Genomic DNA, 19823 nt, shown 5'->3' on the forward strand with positions numbered 1-19823 from the left:
GCGCTATGACCTAAAGTTGAGGAGTCAAAGAAATGTGACTTTGCTTGGGAAGTAATCTCATATAATGTCTGACTCTGTCGCTATCAATTGATCTATTCACTTTCTGTATTTAAAAAAATATATATATATATTTAACCTTATTTAACTAGGCAAGTCAGAACAAATTCTTATTTGCAATAAAGGCCTACCCCGGCCAAACCTGGGCCAATTGTGAGCCGCCCTATGTGACTCCCAATCACGGCCGGATGTGATACAGCACGGATTCGAACCAAGGACTGTAGTGACGCCTCTTGCACTGAGATGCAGTGCCTTAGATCGCTGCTCCTCTTGGGAGCCCTAAAAGAGAATATGTATCGCCTACCTAAAATATATCCTGAGTCTTGCTAAACTATGTAGAATTGCAGGAAATTAGCTTCAAAGCAACATTTTCAAAGGTCCCTCAAATTAAAAGGGGAAAAAGGTTGGGGACTACTGCTGTACTGTACAGTGTTTGCTGTAGTGTGTACGTGTCCAGAAGGGGGCACTGTTGACTCAGCAATTATTTTTCTTTCTTTCTCTCTTTCTCCCTCTCCAGGCCTGGTGGAGATGGACGAGGGACGTAAGATAGTGTTTGCCCCGGGCCAACAGATCCCCCTGACGGTGGTGAAGTCTGACGGGGGCTACACATACGACACTTCAGACCTGGCCGCCCTGCGCCAGCGGCTCTTTGACGAGAAGGCAGACATCATCATCTACGTGACGGACAGCGGCCAGGTGAGAAGGGGGTTGAGGGAGGCAGAGGAGAGTGCCTATATTATTGCCTGAGTGCTGGTCTGTTTTTTTGCTGTCATGCCAAACATGTTTGGCTTTTACAATGACAGCATTGGAGTTGGCAAGAGTACAAACAGATCTGGGACCAAGCTAGCTCTGTTGTGCCTCTGAGGTCCTCGCTGTGAGACGCCACCGGTGTCACCTGCTGAAAATGTAATCCACTCGGGGTCAGTTGTCTGTGTCTTGGTTTCTCTGAGCCGGAGAGAGAAGTAAGATACTGTCAGAGACGGGCATGAGTAGAGGACTCCAGAGTACTGCCCTCTCATTGCAGTTCAACACCACAATGATTGGCTTGTCTGTGTGTTCACTCTCATTTTTAGGCTGTAAAATGTTCTACTGAAGTGGATTGTACATGTGAAGTCATTGTTTACTTGCAATGTTTTGCAACCATCCTTATTAGCCTGTCAAACTCGGTCTAAACATTTAACTGGTGTCCAATTCATGACTAGTTAATTATGCGTATGTGTGATTTCTTTCACTACAGGGCACCCACTTCCAGGTGGTGTTTGCAGCGGCTCAGATGATTGGCTGGTATGACCCCAAGGTGACACGAGTGGAGCATGCTGGCTTTGGAGTGGTGCTGGGAGAGGATAAGTGAGTGTCTACAAATTACTGAATTTTTTTCCAGGGTCCTATTCATTAGCGCACAAAAACAAACAAAAGTTTACAGAAAACTAAAATGAGTGCTTCTTATTGGACAAGTCAAATGAGCCCCTCCTGTTTTAGTACGTTTTCTTCCATTTCTTAGACATGCTCCAGATTCACATACGCCAACAATCACGTGATGGCAACAGACACATGCCTAATTAAGCATTCATAGCGCTGTATACTGTGTTGGGCCATTCGAGACCACCGACCCACCTGCTACCTCAGCCTATCATCATATTGAATTAACACTCTTAGGTTTTATTTGTCCATTCATTTGCTCTATTGGCCCATTAGTCACACATCATCTAGTTGTGTGTATGACTACTAGGAGTCTCGTTACCGAGCAGACAATATCACCCCGTGCATTAATAAAGCATCAAACACAGTCAGAATGGGTTGTGTTGGTCGTAAGAGGCTGGAGGGGTGGTGAGAGACGCAAGCTAAGTGGTGGTTTGTGGTTAGAGCCTGGTACTCCACTGTTGGGCTGAGAGGGAGCTGAAGCCCTGTTCAAACACTGTTCACTCAGTCAAATACTAGAAAGTGAAATAGCACACATCGTTTCTAATAATAATTAATTTAACATGATTTTACTCATTGAACATGATTGGATAGAGCGACATAAGACCAGCATTTTTTTCACAGATCCAGTTATGTTCGATTTGTGGTGAAGGAATGGAAGAGTTCCTGAAGTGTTGAGTGAGTATTGTCTCTTCAGAAAGAAGTTTAAGACTCGGTCTGGGGACACGGTGAGGCTTATGGACCTGCTGGACGAAGGTCTGAAGAGGTCCATGGACAAACTCAAGGAGAAAGACAGAGACAAGGTGAGAGAGATGCTGCCTGTGTTTCCATCAATACTGTGTAGCCATTTGTTTCATCCTAGTACCCTCCTGATTCTATTAGTCAACTCTTCTTCAAGGCCTTAATAATCCAAATAAATCCTGCAGGACACACACGCATTGTGAGTAGAGTGTAAAACACATCTCTACAGCCTGAACGATGTCTCTATCTTGTCTTTATGTTCCAAAGGCAGAAACGCACGCTGCTTCCACCTGGCATAGCTGTCTGCCTGCGTGCCAACTGCAGCCGCCTCTTCTTTTCTTTCAGTCTATGACGCAAGAGGAGGTGTTCTGAATCAGGGTTTCGCTAAGCCTATAATTGTCAAGGATATTGAAAGTTACACATGGTGCATTAAATTATGCAGAAAACTAAGTATGCGTATAATCGTCCTGCTCCCTGGGGCGTAATCAATTTAGCAAATGATGGCGGATGGGGCCAATTCAGATCTATTCTGAGATCTTTGTTTTGTTAGTGCAGTAAGTGTACCCATGCCCTATGTAGTTGGTATCAGTGGCACCATGGGGCTAGCCTCACGCCCAACCCTGCCACCTTCTCGTCCCAACCTCATTTAAATACACCTGCCCGCACTGCTCAAAACACACTAATGCACACACACACATACAAAAGAACACAATCAGCACACATCCCCACTCTCTCTAGGTGTGAGCCTGTCCGTACCTAACAGGCTATTGGACTCGGTGGATGTGGGAAGAATGGGGAATGTGGGGTTTAAGGCATGAATGACAGGTCAGACTCATAGCAGTACAGTATTTCAACCTGTCCCAGATGCGTTGTGACACACAGAAACAAGTTGTGATCTGTGTCAGATGCCCAGTGGACTAAACACATGCCTGATTGCCTGGAACTCTAATCATGTCTAACTCAGGTGCTGAGCACAGAGGAGCTGACCAAGGCCCAGCACTCGGTGGCGTTCGGCTGCATCAAGTACGCCGACCTGTCCCACAACCGCATCAACGACTACGTGTTCTCCTTCGACAAGATGCTGGATGACCGGGGCAACACGGCCGCCTACCTGCTCTACGCCTTCACCCGCATCAGGTGATCCTTCGCTGGGCCGTAGGGAGCGGCAACCAGCCCCTCCCCTGGTTCTCTCTCTCCTCCCCTGAACGTACTACGGGCTCTGTGGCATTGCGCCCAGTCTGTCTCTATTGATCTGCACACAGAGAAGGAGCGGAAGGAGACGCTTTGCCCAGGATGGTCGATGGTAACACACTGAGTCAATAGAGCACTCACAGGTGGTGGCAGACCCACACTGGGGGGGGGGGTTATACACGTACACACTAGGGGAGTACTCGTTCACCAAACTCATGGTTCGGTACGTGTTGTGGTTTTGGAGGCACGGTTCGGTTTCGGTACAGTGGGAATATGAAATACCAACAGTTACTTTAGTTAATTAAATTTTTAAATATAAAGACCCGTTCTGAAAGGACCCGAGCACAACAAGACCCGTTTCGTATTGACCTGGTTCGATCCAGACCCGATCTGATCCCAGGTAGGGAAGCAGTAGAAAAGTCCATTTGTAAGTTACTTTATTAACCAGAGCTGATAAAGCGCGAGGGAGGGAGCGGTGCCGCTCTAGCAGGCAGAGGGGCAATGCAGTGTGTGTGCTGTGAGCGAGTGACACGGGCAAGGAGGGAGGGAGAGACTGCAACCAACCAAGCCGAATCGCACTAGTAGACCAATTTCTAGCTTGTCATAGCTAGATTATTTATCATCCATTATTATTATTACGACTGCAGCAAACCTAGAGAAGCTAGTTAGCTAAACTAGCTAGGCTAATTGAGGGTACATGAGGTTTCTCCCTGCCCTACAGTTACAAATAACAACACCTCCATTCAGATTATTAAATAGCAGCCTACCTGTTGGCTCTTGGTCTTTGTAGCATGTCCTCATTTAACCTTTAATTACATAATTTTAATTCCTTCTTCAGTTGATTATTCAACCTCCTAGCTTGATCAAATGGCTACCTGGACTATTTGCATTGTGTGCCTCCCCCCAACCCTTCTTTTACGCTGCTGCTACTCTCTCTTTATCATATATGCATAGTCACTTTAACTATACATTCATGTACATACTAACTCAATTGGCCTGACCAACCAATGGTCCCGTACATTGGCTAACCAGGTTATCTGCATTGTGCCTTGCCACCCACCACCCGCCAACCCCTCTTTTACGCTACTGCTACTCTCTGTTTATCATGTATGCATAGTCACTTTAACCACATGTACATACTACCTCAATCAGTTTGACTAACCGGTGTCTTTATGTAGCCTCGCTACTGTTATTTTCAACTGTCTTTTTACTGTTTTTATTTCTTACCTTTTGTTCACCTAATAAATTTTTTGCACTGTTGGTTAGAGCCTGTAAGTAAGCATTTCACTGTCAGGTCTACTGTGGTTAAACCTGTTGTAGTCAGCGCACGTGACAAAAAAAGTTGGATTTGATTTGCCACACATGGCGGTTCTATGACTGTAGTGCTGCTCTGAGAATATGTGATTGACTGACAAAAACAAGCTACAGACATGCAGCACTCTAATGAAAAGTATCGGCAGCAGCATCATCCCTTTTTCTCTCTCAGAATCGGCTGCGAAGGGCTGCTTGAATTCAGAGCGGAGACTAAGTTGTTGTCTTTGCGTAATCCATCTTGCTCCGGTGGTAGGAATACTGGCGTAAATATGCCAACATGATTGAGGTGTTGGCAGCTGCATATGCTATTCTCGTTGAGCAGTGGAGAAATACTGTTAACGTTTTGTCCACAACTGTCAATCGCCGTTGTAATCTCCTGGGAAGCCAAAATGTTCCTGGAGATTTAAACGATCCCCCAATCCTGGTTTATCCACCCCACCACTCCCCATTTTACAGAACTACACAGAACAAAAATATAAACGCAGCATGTAAAGTGTTGGTCCCATGTTTCATGAGCTGAAATTAAAGATTCCAGACATTTTCCATGCGCACAAAAAGCTTATTTCTCTAACATAGTGTGCATTTCTCATTTGACAAGATAATCCATCCACCTGACAGGTGTGGCATATCAATAAGCTAATTAAACAGCATGATCATTACACATGTGCACCTTATGCTGGTGACCATAAAAGGCCACTAAAATGTGCAGTTTTGTCTCTCAACACAGTGCCACAGATGTTTAAAGTTTTGAGGGAGCATGCACTTGGCATGCTGACTGCAGGAATGTCCACCAGAGCTGTTGCCAGATAATTTGATGATAATGTCTCTACCATAAGTCGTCTCCAACGTCGTTTTAGAGAATTTGGCAGGACGTCCAACTGCCCTCACAACCACAGACCACGTGTATTACCTCGTCGTATGGGCGAGCGGTTTGCGGATGTCAACATTGTGAACAGCGTGCTCCATGGTGACGGTGGGTTTATGGTATGGGCAGACATAAACTACGGACAACAAACTCAATTGCATTTTATCGATGGCAATTTGAATTCACAAAAATACCGTGACGAGATACTCAGGCCCATTGTTTGTTTTTAGTTTTTTAAAGTTATCTGTGACCAACATATGCATGTCTGTATTCCCAGTCACCTGAAATCATAGATTAGGGCCTGAATACATTTATTTCAATTAACTGATTTCCTCATATTAACGAACAGTAAAAGCTATGAAATTGTTGCATGTTGCATTTATATTTTTGTTCAGTATAGTTCCCTGCTGCGCCTCACAAAAGGATAGTTTGAAATATTAAGTTAAGATATACATTTTTATTACAGCATGCGCATAGGCTGTGTTGTTTTTATCAGAATAGCATACATTGTTTTTTCAGCTTAGATCGCTAAGTAAGCGTTTCACTGTTAGTCCACACGAAGCATGTGAGAAATACAAGTTGATTTGATTTACTCAGGCGATGGCATACAACACAGCGTAGGATTAAGCCTATAGGCCTAGTGTATATTTATGTATTCATTCAGGTTCACAAAGAGGACCGAACCGAGGTCCCCGTACCGAAAGGTTCGGTACGTGTACTGTTGTTACATCCCTAGTACGCACACACCTTGCTAATTTTGTTAATTACCAGTTGATTTTTTTAAATGTATTATTTTTGCTTTATTGAGCATTCTGTTTGAAACCCCAGGATGCTGCTCATCTTGTAAATCTCTGCTTGTAGATTTAGAAAGCACAAAGGCATTGTTCTGGGATCATTTCATTACACAGATATAGTCTCTTTTGATAGCCATTGATGCTCCAACCAACTGAGCCATCTGGACCAGCAGCATCACCTGTGATTATCTTGTCCATTGTGGTCCCACCTAACAAGTGTTGTTATTATCATGTATTTATATGATAACTGCATAGGCAGGCTATCACAATATACAGTATGCACACCTTATAAAATGAAGAGAGAAAAAACATTGTCTGACATTAATATCCTACTCAACTTAATATCCCTTCCCCTCCTGTATCTATATCTGAAGGTCCATAGCCCGGCTGGCTAACATCGACGAGGTTGCGCTCCGTAAAGCAGCAGAGACCACGGATGTGCTCCTGCAGCACGACAAGGAGTGGAAGCTGGGCAAGTGTCTCATTCGCTTCCCTGAGATCCTGCAGAAGATCCTGGATGACCTCCTGCTCCACACACTGTGTGACTACCTGTACGAGCTGGCCACCACCTTCACAGAATTCTACGACAGCTGCTACTGCATCGAAAAGGACCGCCAGACCGGTAGGGAAAAGACCCCGGGGTGGTAGATAAGGACAGTTGTCCATCTTTCTATCAGTCTGTTTGTCTGTCTCAATTAATCTATTCATCCGTCCATCCAATGATCCATACTAAATGCTGGTTCTATATCTTTGCTGGTTCTAAATCTGAGATATTTCTTGGCTTTGCCAGTTGGTAATTGCTTTCATGCACTGCCCCAGACTTCTCATATAATCCTAAATAGCCCACTGAGAGGGACAATCACAAACATCAGTCAGAGGGGTGGTGTCAGAGAGCAAGCATTGTTGTTAACCGATCCACTAGCATCTGTTAGCATTTACCCTACTGTGGGCCACATCGCTAATGCTAAGTCCTATTACCCAGGGTTTAGTAGATCAAAGTCTATTAGTTTAACATGCTGCTCTCAAGTTAGCGCCCAGGCTAGCCCTCCTCGCCACCAAACTGTGTGAATTCTAGGCCACATTAGCCAACGCATCACATTAAGTGCTTAAAGTGAATTATAGAACTATACAATTCCGAATTGATCCACGATTTCCCATAACTTGTAAATGATCCCACGCAGCCGCATAATTACTATTTACAGTTTTTACCCTTTACCTTGTACCCATATCCCGGCTGAAAATGGCAGATTTGAGCACTGATAATCTCCTAAATTGGAGTGCAGTGGCTGTACAGTAACATTATATAAATGATGTCATAGCTCAGGGTCTCCGCTTCACAGCTTTATATCTGACAGCTGTTCTAAGCTTGAGCACCACATGCAACAAGAATAATAGGATAATAGGATAGTACACATGGTGTAGTTTTTATCAGTCACTGATAGTCACTCAGTTAGCTCATGTCAGCTAAAATGTTTAAGATTGGTAAATTTGTCTAGTGGCCAGCTATCTAAACGTATTAATCATGGTCGAATTACCGGCTTGGGTGCCTCCATTGATTTTGTTAATCTGTCACACTCTCCCTTTGGAAAAATGTGACATTTGCATGAAATTTGTTAAATCTTCTCTCAGCCCCATGGCAAAATGTGTAGAATTGCAGCACACTTCCTTTAAAACAGCAACAGATTTTCAGATTTTTATGGCCCCCAACCCCATCAAATTGGACACAGCTATAATAAATGAATAATATATAACAATACACTTAAGTTATTGAAGTATAAATTACCAAAGTTACGATAGATTGCCGTAGATTTTCTTTTAATTGCCAAAATGTGTGAATATTCCACTAACTTTGGTAAATTACTGGTAGCTTTGCAACCCAACTCATGCCTCCTTTCTATTCACACCAAAATTACAATATTGAATTGCTTTGTGAAAGCCTAACACTGTAATTTCGTATTTTATAATTTAGCTTGTCATGTAGGCAATAGAACAAGCTTTCAAATTATGCCAACCTGACCCAGATTGAGATACATATATTTTTTTTTAAAGCAGTTTTTGGATTGCGTAAACAACTATCGTAATTGTGATTTCAGGGTTGTGTTCCAAACATAGTATGCTTGCTCTAGTTCCTCAGCGGCACAGCTTGGAGAGCTAAAAATGAAAAGGCACCTTATAGTTGAAGACTCTTTGATTCATAAAAGTGCATTGAAATTACTTATGAACTGTGTACACTTTATAGTGGTGTGTGTGGCCACTTGGAGACACTAGTTAGTCATTTCACTCAAACCCTTGCTAATTTTTTTGTCTTACAGTATGTTGCACCTACTCCACATTTTACAGGAATATTCTTATGATACTGAATATATATTAATAGTATAATAGTATTTTCAGATTTGTGGGGCAGCAAAAAGTACAGTAAATGTAAAATGCACAAAATCAAAAGTGATGTTTGGATTCAGTCTTGTCAGGTGAACTGTTGTCCTCAATTTTGTTTGAATAATTGTCCTATAATATCCGAACTCAAATCAAATTGTATTTGTCACATTTGCCGAATACAACAGGTGTCGACCTTACCGTGAAATGCTTTCGTACAAGCTCTTAAATTAACCAACCATGCAGTTTTAAGAAAATAGAAAATAATCTGTTCCCTTTTACTTGCTACCATGTATATGAATTTCATATTTCTTAGAAACATTTAAATTTAACCCAATCCATATAGACCAATTCACACGAGTGTAAAGTTAACCTTTTCCGTTCAACATTGTCTTTTGTTATGAATATGACAGCTTGTTTTCCACCCTTCAGTAAGTAAGTTACAGTTCAATGAAGGGCATTTGGGTTTTAGCCATACAAATAGTCTATGGGTGTTTCTCAATAACATCATATACAGTGGGGCAAAAAAGTATTGTCAGCTACCAATTGTGCAAGTTCTCCCACTTAAAAAGATGAGGCCTGTAATTTTCATCATAGGTACAATTCTTTGGGGACGACATGTTTACTGTTGCCTAAATTAATTTGGAAATGGTATTATTTGTCAATTACAATGACGACCATGTCCTTAATGTCCCGTTTGTGTAATTTGTCCTTTCCCCCTCATTACTATCTTAATTAGGGGTTTAGCAGCGAAGCTGGTGAAACCATATTGCTTTTGTTGGCTTTCATTATTATTATACCGGGTTCTTCCCCCAAGGGAAATAACATGCAAATTCCCATGATATGGTAAGGCCTGGGACGGCCCAACTTGGCAGGATGGTAAAAGCCCATGGGCTACACCCTCTCATGCATTCTCATGCCAATGGTGGCGCTATAAGAAGTGATTGAAAATGCCAGCTTTGAAAGCTCACGCCATTCACCCCATTTGAGCTGGAGTCCTGAAATGTAGTATGTAGATCTCTCTGCTCACAAGGAACACATTTACCTCAAGGACCCATAAAGTCCGTCATGATGGATTTTCTGCCATTTGGAATTTTGTGAAAAACGCTTAAAATGTTGCTACTCTAGCACAAATGACCGATCTGCACAAAGCTTGATATCTGGCATCTAAGGACCAAGGTGTCTCAAAGTACTTTTTTTCCAGGCTAGTATGTCAAACAACATGGCCTCTACTGACCAATAAACATTCAAATGGGAGTGGTCTCGCACATAAATGCCTATAAATCAGTCATGGATATTTGTAGTGTTATTAAACTTGGTACATGTGGCAAACACTGTGAAGATTCAGCATAACTGGGGCCTCACGAGTGGCGCAGCGGTCTAAGGGACTGCATCACAGTGAAACCCATGAGGCACAATTGGCCCAGCGTCGTCCGGGTCAGGGGAGGGTTTGGCCTGCCGGGATGTCCTTGTCCCACAAATTGGTGTGGCTGGCTTCCGGCTTAAGCGAGCAGAGTGTTAAGAAGCAGTGCGGCATGGCTCTCGACCTTCACCTCTCCCGAGTCTGTACGGGAGTTGCAGCGATGGGTCAACACTGTAAACACCAATTGGATATCACGAAAAAGAGGTTAAAAAAAACAACAAACAAGCACCTTTTATATTGACCACACGGTGGCACTATAACGGGCACATTTTGATATCTCTTGATCTGTTTGACACAGTGATGAAATTCGGAACACATGCTCAAGGTCATGAGTCTAGCTAACCTGTAAAGTATGGTTCAGTTTGGCCACATTGTGGTGCTGTTGTACAGGAAAAAACATTCATGCAAAAGCTCATTGTCTCATAGCGGCCATATTATTTCAGTTGGCATCTTGGAAAATAGTGCGTTTTTTAAGATGTGCATCCATAGACAACATATTTGGAATATAACATCTATCAGTCCAGCGGTTCTGGAGAAGAAGACGTTTAATTAAAGAAGTCAACATCATTGAAACGGGTCCAAAATGCATCAAAAGCTTGATTTTGAGTTCTGATTTGGTAAGTGTGGTAAACAGAAACGAAGTAGGTCATCCCAGGGCAAAATGTCCAATTTGTCCTGGCACAATGGGCACACAGCTGTACTCCGTCAACACTGCTTACAGCTTTAATTTCTATTGGATCTTCTCATCGTGTAGCAATATGCCCCATGGATCGTTGAGTTTTGAATATTGCATAGCATCACGTCTATTTAGTGACTGTTCTGTTATTAAGCAATGTTATGTGATTTTAGTGGAATTTGATTGGATGAAATAACCTAAGATCTATGTGTTTACCCATCTCTCACTCACTCAACAGGTGAGGTGTTGAAAGTGAACATGTGGAGAATGCTCCTGTGTGACGCCACCGCCACCATCATGGCTAAAGGCTTCGACATCCTGGGCATCAACCCGGTCTCCAGGATGTGACTTCAGTGACATCACCATGCCGTCCTCCCAACTCCTCAGACTACAAGAGGGGGGGGGACTCTTCAACCCATTAATGTCACCTGGGATTTTACTGTATACCAAATAAAAAATACTGCTTGTAAAAAGTTTTTAAAAAATGCTCTGGCAACATGCTCATCTTTCTCCATATAAATGTCAGAATACCAAGCGATTGAGGAATGGCTGGAGAGGCTGCCAAAACAGCAATACTGACCTGGGCTACAGCTCAATCATTGCACATGGGGTCCAAGATGGCGGTGTTACATTTTATCTTGGTTTATTGTAGTAAACCAATAAACACCATCTCAGATGAAATATAAGAGAAACATCCAGCACACTGTAGATCGCAAAGGGAAATGGGAAGTGGGAAGCTAAAGTAGCTAAATGTATCCATTCGTTCTTGAAGCATGTCGCTTAAATAGAGCACATTATTTTGACTATTTGAGTATCATTTTTGGGACGTTTGCCTTTGAAGTTGACAGAAGGTTTTCTGCCGTCTTAGTCCAGCTATCCCATCTGTCATCCAAGTCTATATATTTGAAACCCAGGCACCTTTGTTATTGGTCACTTGAGAACAGATAGAGAGAAGTGAAGACTCTTGCTTGTCCTGAAAAATATTGCGAATCAGTAGTGTTTAAATCATATTTTTCATACCTTTCAATCCACTTTCATGTCAATACTCTGCTATGTATTTTTGTTAGACTCCATAATTTTCATACAGTGGAGATTTAAATGCCTGATTCACACCACATGGCTGACCCAAACCATACTGTGTTGGCTCTATTTTATTTTCACATTGTACTTTTCAGCATGGGTCCAACAATAATGGTGTATCCATAAACAGGCCAGCCCAGTACAGCTTGGCTTGGCTAGGCTCAGTTTTTCCTATAGTGTTTATCCAGCAACAGAGACTTGGGGACAACCGTTGTTCCCCCCGGTGACAATGGTAGTAGCTCCTCACCTTGGTTATTTTCATACATGCCAAGGTTAAATGAACACCAGTGATGTGAATGCCAGTGATGTGAATGCCCCATCCTGATCAGCTGTGTGATTAATGGAATTGATTAGGCCAGCTAAATGGACCATTGCATATTATTTACTAATTTCACAGGTAGCCGTGGACCCACAGGTGTCGATTACACCAGACTGAAGTTCTAAATTACACCTGATAACAAGGGGAAGGAGAAATGGAAAGAAGACTAATTGGTTTGTCTTTCGATGCCAAATAGCCCATACTGTTATGGTTGGAGCTACATTGTTGGCTAAAATACCATATTTTCTGTGCAGATTCGATTAACAAGGTGCATCTAAGACTTTGCACAGCTCGTGCCTTAACTGGCTTTACATAGTTGGTACTTTCAGATCCATTGGAGCATAGGGTGTCCACCATGGCTTTCCACTTCACTCATTACTGTGTGAGGACTTTTGCCCCATGCCAGGGTTTCATTGAGTTTGACACAGCATGTGGTTGCATTAGACTTGCGGCCTTCAACTATACTCATTAGCCTCTCAAATGAAGTTGGACTAGCCTGAATAACCCCAAAACCAACATTGTTTTCTCTGTCGTCTCTTTCAACTAAGTGTTCTGTGTTAGCAGGCTCACTAAATTAGAGAACAAACTCTTTATAGATGATAAATTATAGATCTCACTCTCTGAGGCAGCCCTCAAGACTTTAATTGTAAGGCTGTGTATGCCCATGGGAAAGTTATGCACTGTTGTAGATGGACTTATGCTGTAAAGGATGCCGTGAGGTGAGCAATATAATATTGTTCCAAACTCGAGTTGAGCTCATAAACTGCCAAGAGGAAGTCTCTGTGTATGATCCATCACCAGAACGTATTAAATATCCATACACTTTATTTGTATTCATCTTTTATCATTTCACTGCATGACTTTATAGCCGCTCCTCAAAGTGATTCCCAGTGCCTTTATTAAAAATGTATGTCTTCCACCAAATGGCTACTTTGGTGTGCAGGTCCCCGGTTGAAGGACAATATGCTAAAGGGGTTTTGACAGAGGCTTCAGGAGGAAAATGGTTTGCCATGTTGTTTTGGCACCAAGCTTCAATAGCACGTGCATTAACAATAGGAATATAGATCCCTCAGCAGTAGTCTATGGTTCCATCTTATTCTGCCCCTCTGGGTCAGCCAGCCAGGTGACTTCACTGCACAAAATTAATGTGTTTTTCCTCAAGTGTCTACTTCAATTTCCATGGACTGTAGTCACATCCCAGTCTTTCGTGCTATACTACTAGGTTACCAAGTGTTAGGTGGTGAGAGGTTAGGCTTCAAGGATCTGTTGAGTAATATTTCTGGCTTGATTCCATCATGACCTCTTCTGACCTTTGAGTTAGTCATCAAGTTGTCAAGACACTTCCTGACTGCGCAACCTTATGGAATGGATTTACCTGAACCCAATCTGAAATCTTCGCCAGTCACTAGTGCTGTTATATGCTGTACGTTGCTGTTATTCAAGACTGTTATAGGAATTCCAACAGTCATCTTTTATATCCAGCCTGATTGCCTAACCATGTGAGGTATTTTTACTTCCCATTCTCATGCAGTTATACAGCATATTCCTGATCTTAGGCGAATGCCTCAGTACTAAGTGTTTTAAAGTGGATTGAATTATGTGATCTTGGAGATGACTCAATATGATATGCAAATGAAAATTATGCAAATATGACACTAGTGGGCAGTTTGACAGCATAAATAATTTCCTAAGTGTATTGTAACAGGGAGAGAGAATGTTTGTCTTTTGGAAATGAACATCATAAGCCCAGACCTGTAAATCTTCTCTGATGGAAGCAGTGTGACACATCTTCCTCTGGCTGTTCGCTATTTCAGGGTCTTCAGAGGGAACAATCAGTGTGACTGGCTGCGATTCAAGCAGGCCATCATCACAACACACACAAGCGAGAAGGCTATAGAGAAATCAACATTTTAATCAGTTGTCATTATTGATGTATCATTTCAATTCAGCACACTAATTACAAAAAAAAGGTATGCTGCAGTTTTTTTCATCTTGAAAAACAATATTTAAATAAATCTCTTACTATTGCTGAATACATTTTGTTTAATCATTTTAAGAAATAAAAGCCATTTAATAATAAATTGAATAAGATAAAGCACACTTATGAATATGTACATGTATAAACATACTGTCATACATTTGTAAGTTTACAACATTAGACACACTTTAAAACCAGAGCAACACTGAAGTGTCAAGTCAAATACACACATACAAGTAAAATTAAGTAATATTCTTTTGACAGTAAAATAATTTACAGAGTACAGGTTTGAGGACCGCAACCTGCCTCACTGGATATCTGTCACAATGGCACATGTACAAGAGAATCTCCTCAGTTCTCAATTGCAAGACTAGGCTTTCCTAAATCCTTGACTTTGCCCTGCTTGAAAGTGTGACCAACCAAGGGTTTTATCGCCAAAAAGGTATATTTTCTACTGAACTGTCACACAAGGCCCTGTTCTAACTCTCTGCCAGAGGCCCCCCTGCCATGCATTAGGCCTGAAACAGTCACTTAAATGGGATGAGACATTTCATTACGGTGACAGGCTCCCGAGTCACTCTTGATAACGCAAAGCTCCGCCGCCTCCGCCTGAACACTTCATCAGACGACCCCTGCTGTGAGTCCGCTTCTGGAATTCACATCAGGTCTCTGGTTTAAGACAACTTCTCAGCCCCCCCCCCCTCTTGCCTTCTCCTTCTACTCCCTCTTTCATTTCCTCTGCTACAGCTGTATGCCTGGAGGCTTCTGTCTATCTGTTTGTGTTGTTCTCCTCTCTCCTCTTTTGGCTCGACAAGGCCTGTCTCGGGACTATGACTCAGATCTTGTTCTATCTATGGTCAGGTCTGAAGGAGTCCCTGATAGCCAGCAGGTTGGAAGCCAGTAGGTGTCCACTCACTCTGTTGTGCCACTCCTGGGACCGGCCCCTGGAAACCACACAGGAAAAGGAAGTTAGTACACAGGAAGAATCACCAGGGTTCAGATGAGACAGTCGGAGAAACACAAGGGCCACATGTCAGGCAGACTACACTCCAGACCAAACCATATCAGTCAGTCTGCAGGTTTCCATCGACCAACGTTTATTCTACAAAAGCAATGTCGCAAATTATTGCAACATGTGTAATGGAAACCGCAGATATAGGATACATTTGTCATTTAGCAGATGTTCTTATACATAGGGATTTACAGGAGCTATTAGGGTTAAGTGCCTTGCATGAGCACATCGACAGGTTTTTCACTTAGTCGGCTCGGGGATTCGAAACAGCGACCTGGTTACTGGCCCAAGAAATGTTCTACAGATCGACAACATTTTTATCTGTTTAACGGGTGTATTTTTTCTTTAGTCTAACTTTATTTTATTATTAAACGATACTGGAAACTTTTTCAAATAAATGATGATTGAATAATTTTGAAGGTACGAGGGGCACGATGTCATCACGTAACTATAAAGCTCCACTCCACATGTCATTCTGAAGGTCTACTGCTTGCTAAATATACACTGCTCCAAAAAATAAAGGGAACACTAAAATAACACATCCTAAATCTGAATGAATGAAATATTCTTATTAAATACTTTTTTCTTTACTCAGTTGAATGTGCTGACAACAATCACACAAAAATGATCAATGGAAATCAAATTTATCAACCTATGGAGGTCTGGATTTGGAGTCACACTCAAAATTAAAGTGTAAAACCACACTACAGGCTGATCCAACTTTGATGTAATGTCCTTAAAACAAGTCCAAATGAGGCTCAGTAGTGTGTGTGGCCTCCACGTGCCTGTATGGCCTCCACGTGCCTGTATGACCTCCCTACAACGCCTGGGCATGCTCCTGATGAGGTGGCGGATGGTCTCCTGAGGGATCTCCTCCCAGACCTGGACTAAAGCATCCGCCAACTCCTGGACAGTCTGTGGTGCAACGTGGCGTTGGTGGATGGAGCGAGACATGATGTCCCAGATGTGCTCAATTGGATTCAGGTCTGGAGAACGGGCGGGCCAGTCCATAGCATCAATGCCTTCCTCTTGCAGGAACTGCTGACACACTCCAGCCACATGAGGTCTAGCATTGTCTTGCATTAGGAGGAACCCAGGGCCAACCACACCAGCATATGGTCTCACAAGGGGTCTGAGGATCTCACCTCGGTACCTAATGGCAGTCAGGTTACTTCTGGCTACCATGACTGACCCACCACCAAACCGGTCATGCTGGAGGATGTTGCAGGCAGCAGAACGTTCTCCATGGCGTCTCCAGACTCTGTCACGTCTGTCACATGTGCTCAGTGTGAACCTGCTTTCATCTGTGAAGAGCACAGGGCACCAGTGGCGAATTTGCCAATCTTGGTGTTCTCTGGCAAATGCCAAACGTCCTGCACGGTGTTGGGCTGTAAGCACAACCCCCACCTGTGGACGTCGGGCCCTCATACCACCCTCATGGAGTCTGTTTCTGACCGTTTGAGCAGACACATGCACATTTGTGGCCTGCTGGAGGTCATTTTGCAGGGCTCTGGCAGTGCTCCTCCTGCTCCTCCTTGCGTAAAGGCGGAGGTAGCGGTCCTGCTGCTGAGTTGTTGCCCTCCTATGGCCTCCTCCACGTCTCCTGATGTACTGGTCTGTCTCCTGGTAGCACCTCCATGGTCTGGACTCTAAGCTGACAGACACAGCAAACCTTCTTGCCACAGCTCGCATTGATGTGCCATCCTGGATGAGCTGCACTACCTGAGCCACTTGTGTGGGTTGTAGACTCCGTCTCATGCTACCACTAGAGTGAAAGCATCGCCAGCATTCAAAAGTGACCAAAACATCAGCCAGGAAGCATAGGAACTGAGAAGTGGTCTGTGGTCACCACCTGCAGAACCACTCCTTTATTGGGGGTGTCTTGCTAATTGCCTATAATTTCCACCTGTTGTCTATTCCATTTTCACAACAGCATGTGAAATGTATTGTCAATCAGTGTTGCAGTTTGATTTCACAGAAGTGTGATTGACTTGGAGTTACATTGTGTTGTTTAAGTGTTCCCTGTATTTTTTTGAGCAGTGTATTTTTTCAACTATAGAAATTATGTTTCTTTGCCGGACAAGGATTGTCCTGACTCAAGAGTTCTTTAATTGTTTAACCTTGCTTTTCTGTTTGGTTGGCAAGTTTCACTATCCAATTATTTCTAATCTACAGGAATGCAAGTTTCACCACGGCATGGACTGTGGCGATATGTTGCCACGTAACAATGATTACAATTATGGCAAATATTAGTCAATTATTGCATTCTATCCATGCTGGCTTTCGCAGGCTACCTGAGACATGAAACAGATGGGTGGGAGGGAATAGCCTGTCACCAATTTATTAGGCCTAATGCGCAATTTGCCTAAATAGATCATGGAAACACTTCAACCACTTTTTATTTATGGTGGGACGTCTTTACTTGCAGCTGTTTTTATCGACACAAAATGACTAAATGGAAACGCACCGTAGCATGCAATTAACTCATCTATTTTAAAGGCAACCTTTCTAAATATCAACAAAAACAATCGCTGGACAAGGTAATGGATAACTAGTGACGTGACAAGCAACCATTGCTGCATGTAGCAATACCACAATATAGTCTGCCTGGAACGCAACCAAACCTTGATGCATGAGACACACTGACAGACTCTTTCACTTTCAATTTCTTCTATATCCTCCGATTGGATCAGTCTCATTGGCCTTCGCTGTTAAGCTTAGCAGACTGAAGACCAGTGAATTCATTATCGATAATAGGAAAACATTTCACTGCACCTATCGGGTGTGTGACAATAAAATAATTTGTCTAATGCCACTGGCACTACAAATAAAGCCAATACATGTTTGGCCTACCAAGCTCTTTTCTATGAGTTTTTAAAGAGAGTAGAACAAGGCAGAGATGTTCTCCATTGCTGCTCAGTTCTGATGTAATGAAGTGAGAAAAACCTGCAGAGATAATCGTGTGAATCTGTCTTGTTGGCAAACCGTCTCGTTCAAATCTCACTATGCTGCCTTACTGAAACTCCTAGTGTGATGAAAGTGTGGCTAAGTGAGTAGTCAACTACTTCCACTGATGCTGGTCCATTGGAGCAGTACAATATATTTCAGTATAAGCCAGGGAGTGTCCCTCTACTTTCCCCTCATTCTCTTTCAGTCTCTCTTTTGACTTCCCTCTGTCATCTTTTCATTCATTCATTCATCTCTCTCTCTGTCTCTGTCTCTGTCTCCTATTGCTTATAGACACCTGTTTTCCATTGCCTGGCTTGTTTCATTAAATCAGCTGAAATAAATGGAAATAGCGGGGGTCTACAGAATAACCCAGCAGAACCACGCAGGGAATAAATTGATCATGTAAGAAGCAGAAAATCCAGAGAGATCTTTGAAGAGAGCTAAATCAAGTGTACACAAGGGGTCCCTTCTTTCTGTTCATTTCTTTATTTTCTCTCTATTTGAGTGTCTCTTTTGAGAAGCTGGGATTGCACTTGAGATACTGCAGAGAATACTGAAGGTAAAGAATAAGCTAGTCTCTGGATATCTTTTTTAAAGGCTCTGCATTTTCTCAAATCTTTCATTCTCTCACACCCTCCCTCACTTCCACCCCCCCCCTCAGTCTTTCCTACCTTGTATCTGTACGACAGAGGTGTGTAAGTCGGGACTTCTTAGCCCCCAGGGGTTCTACCAGGTAGAGGCAAGAGAGGACCTGGGCTCTCACCCCCTCCATGGGGGCCTCACGGTGCTCTGTAGACACAGCCGACACATAAGCAGGACCAGCCGGCAGTTCTGACTGCCAGGTCCTGCATGGGGAAATTATAGGAGATTATTCTGGTTAATTTAAAAACAGACTTCAGACTCAAGCGGCGTGAGAAATAGACCCTCAGATATTCAGCTACAATTTGACTGGGTGTTTGAGTAAACAGTCAACAATTCTTTGACCCCAACACTTTAATGTAACTTAACTAAACTAGCTTTTTCATTTTCATTCACTGTGATGCCAACATTTAGCACTAGTACAACAACAATAGGCACCATTTCAAAACAACTTTCGCCAGAGTATTCAAGTCCAAGCTAAACTCTGTTTGTCCCTGACTCCTCTGTCCCTTATACTCTTAAGCAGCAGAGTCAGCAGCCTGCCTAAAGACCCATGCAGCGTTGCCCTGGTAACACCTCATTACCTCAGCAGCAGGTGCTCCTGTGGCGGCCGGGATCCCAGGCCTTGCAGGAGGTAGCGGTAGACCTCGGTGTCCTTGGTCAGTGTCTGGACTACTGCAGACTGTTTGAGGGTCTTCTCCCAGTGCCCATGCTCCCTCAGGACCCGCTGGAGGGCTTCTTTCTGGGGGGCATCTACCTCAACAGAGCCCTTCCACAACCGCAGGGGCCAGCCATCATCGACCTGGTATGGGGGGGGCAAGGTGGTGAGACCCAGTGTGAGTACTTGACTTTGACCCTTAATAACCCCTGTTACACACACAAATCTCAGCTCAAGCTCTGTGTGCTTAATGTGTCTGACTCACTCGAGAATGTTTTTATGTTGACTCATACATAATTAACCTTTCATTAGTCTCAGGTGTTGTTTTGGTAGTG

At 43.1% G+C, this 19823-nt stretch overlaps 2 protein-coding genes across 4 annotated transcripts in view; one reads left to right on the forward strand and one right to left on the reverse strand.

Annotated features, from left to right (window-relative positions):
• Window positions 1-11340, forward strand: part of LOC118390058 (arginine--tRNA ligase, cytoplasmic-like) — a 34083-nt gene extending 22743 nt beyond the window's left edge. For both annotated transcript variants that reach the window (XM_035780220.2, XM_035780221.2), the window contains exons 10-15: window positions 575-753; window positions 1295-1404; window positions 2174-2279; window positions 3182-3354; window positions 6756-7003; window positions 11092-11340. In XM_035780220.2, the coding sequence (XP_035636113.1) occupies window positions 575-753; window positions 1295-1404; window positions 2174-2279; window positions 3182-3354; window positions 6756-7003; window positions 11092-11201 (926 nt within the window). In that variant the 3' untranslated portion in view covers window positions 11202-11340. The remainder of the gene's footprint in view (window positions 1-574; window positions 754-1294; window positions 1405-2173; window positions 2280-3181; window positions 3355-6755; window positions 7004-11091) is intronic.
• Window positions 11341-14148: 2808 nt separating this feature from the next.
• The window catches only part of LOC118390057 (rho GTPase-activating protein 7-like), an 80874-nt gene continuing 75199 nt past the window's right edge, over window positions 14149-19823 (reverse strand). For both annotated transcript variants that reach the window (XM_035780218.2, XM_035780219.1), the window contains exons 12-14: window positions 19415-19632; window positions 18863-19036; window positions 14149-15174 (exon numbers count right to left, since the gene is read on the reverse strand). In XM_035780218.2, the coding sequence (XP_035636111.1) occupies window positions 15078-15174; window positions 18863-19036; window positions 19415-19632 (489 nt within the window). In that variant the 3' untranslated portion in view covers window positions 14149-15077. The remainder of the gene's footprint in view (window positions 15175-18862; window positions 19037-19414; window positions 19633-19823) is intronic.

Source organism: Oncorhynchus keta, chromosome 11 (genome assembly GCF_023373465.1).
Source record: "Oncorhynchus keta strain PuntledgeMale-10-30-2019 chromosome 11, Oket_V2, whole genome shotgun sequence".
In the NCBI taxonomy this organism is placed as follows: domain Eukaryota; kingdom Metazoa; phylum Chordata; class Actinopteri; order Salmoniformes; family Salmonidae; genus Oncorhynchus; species Oncorhynchus keta.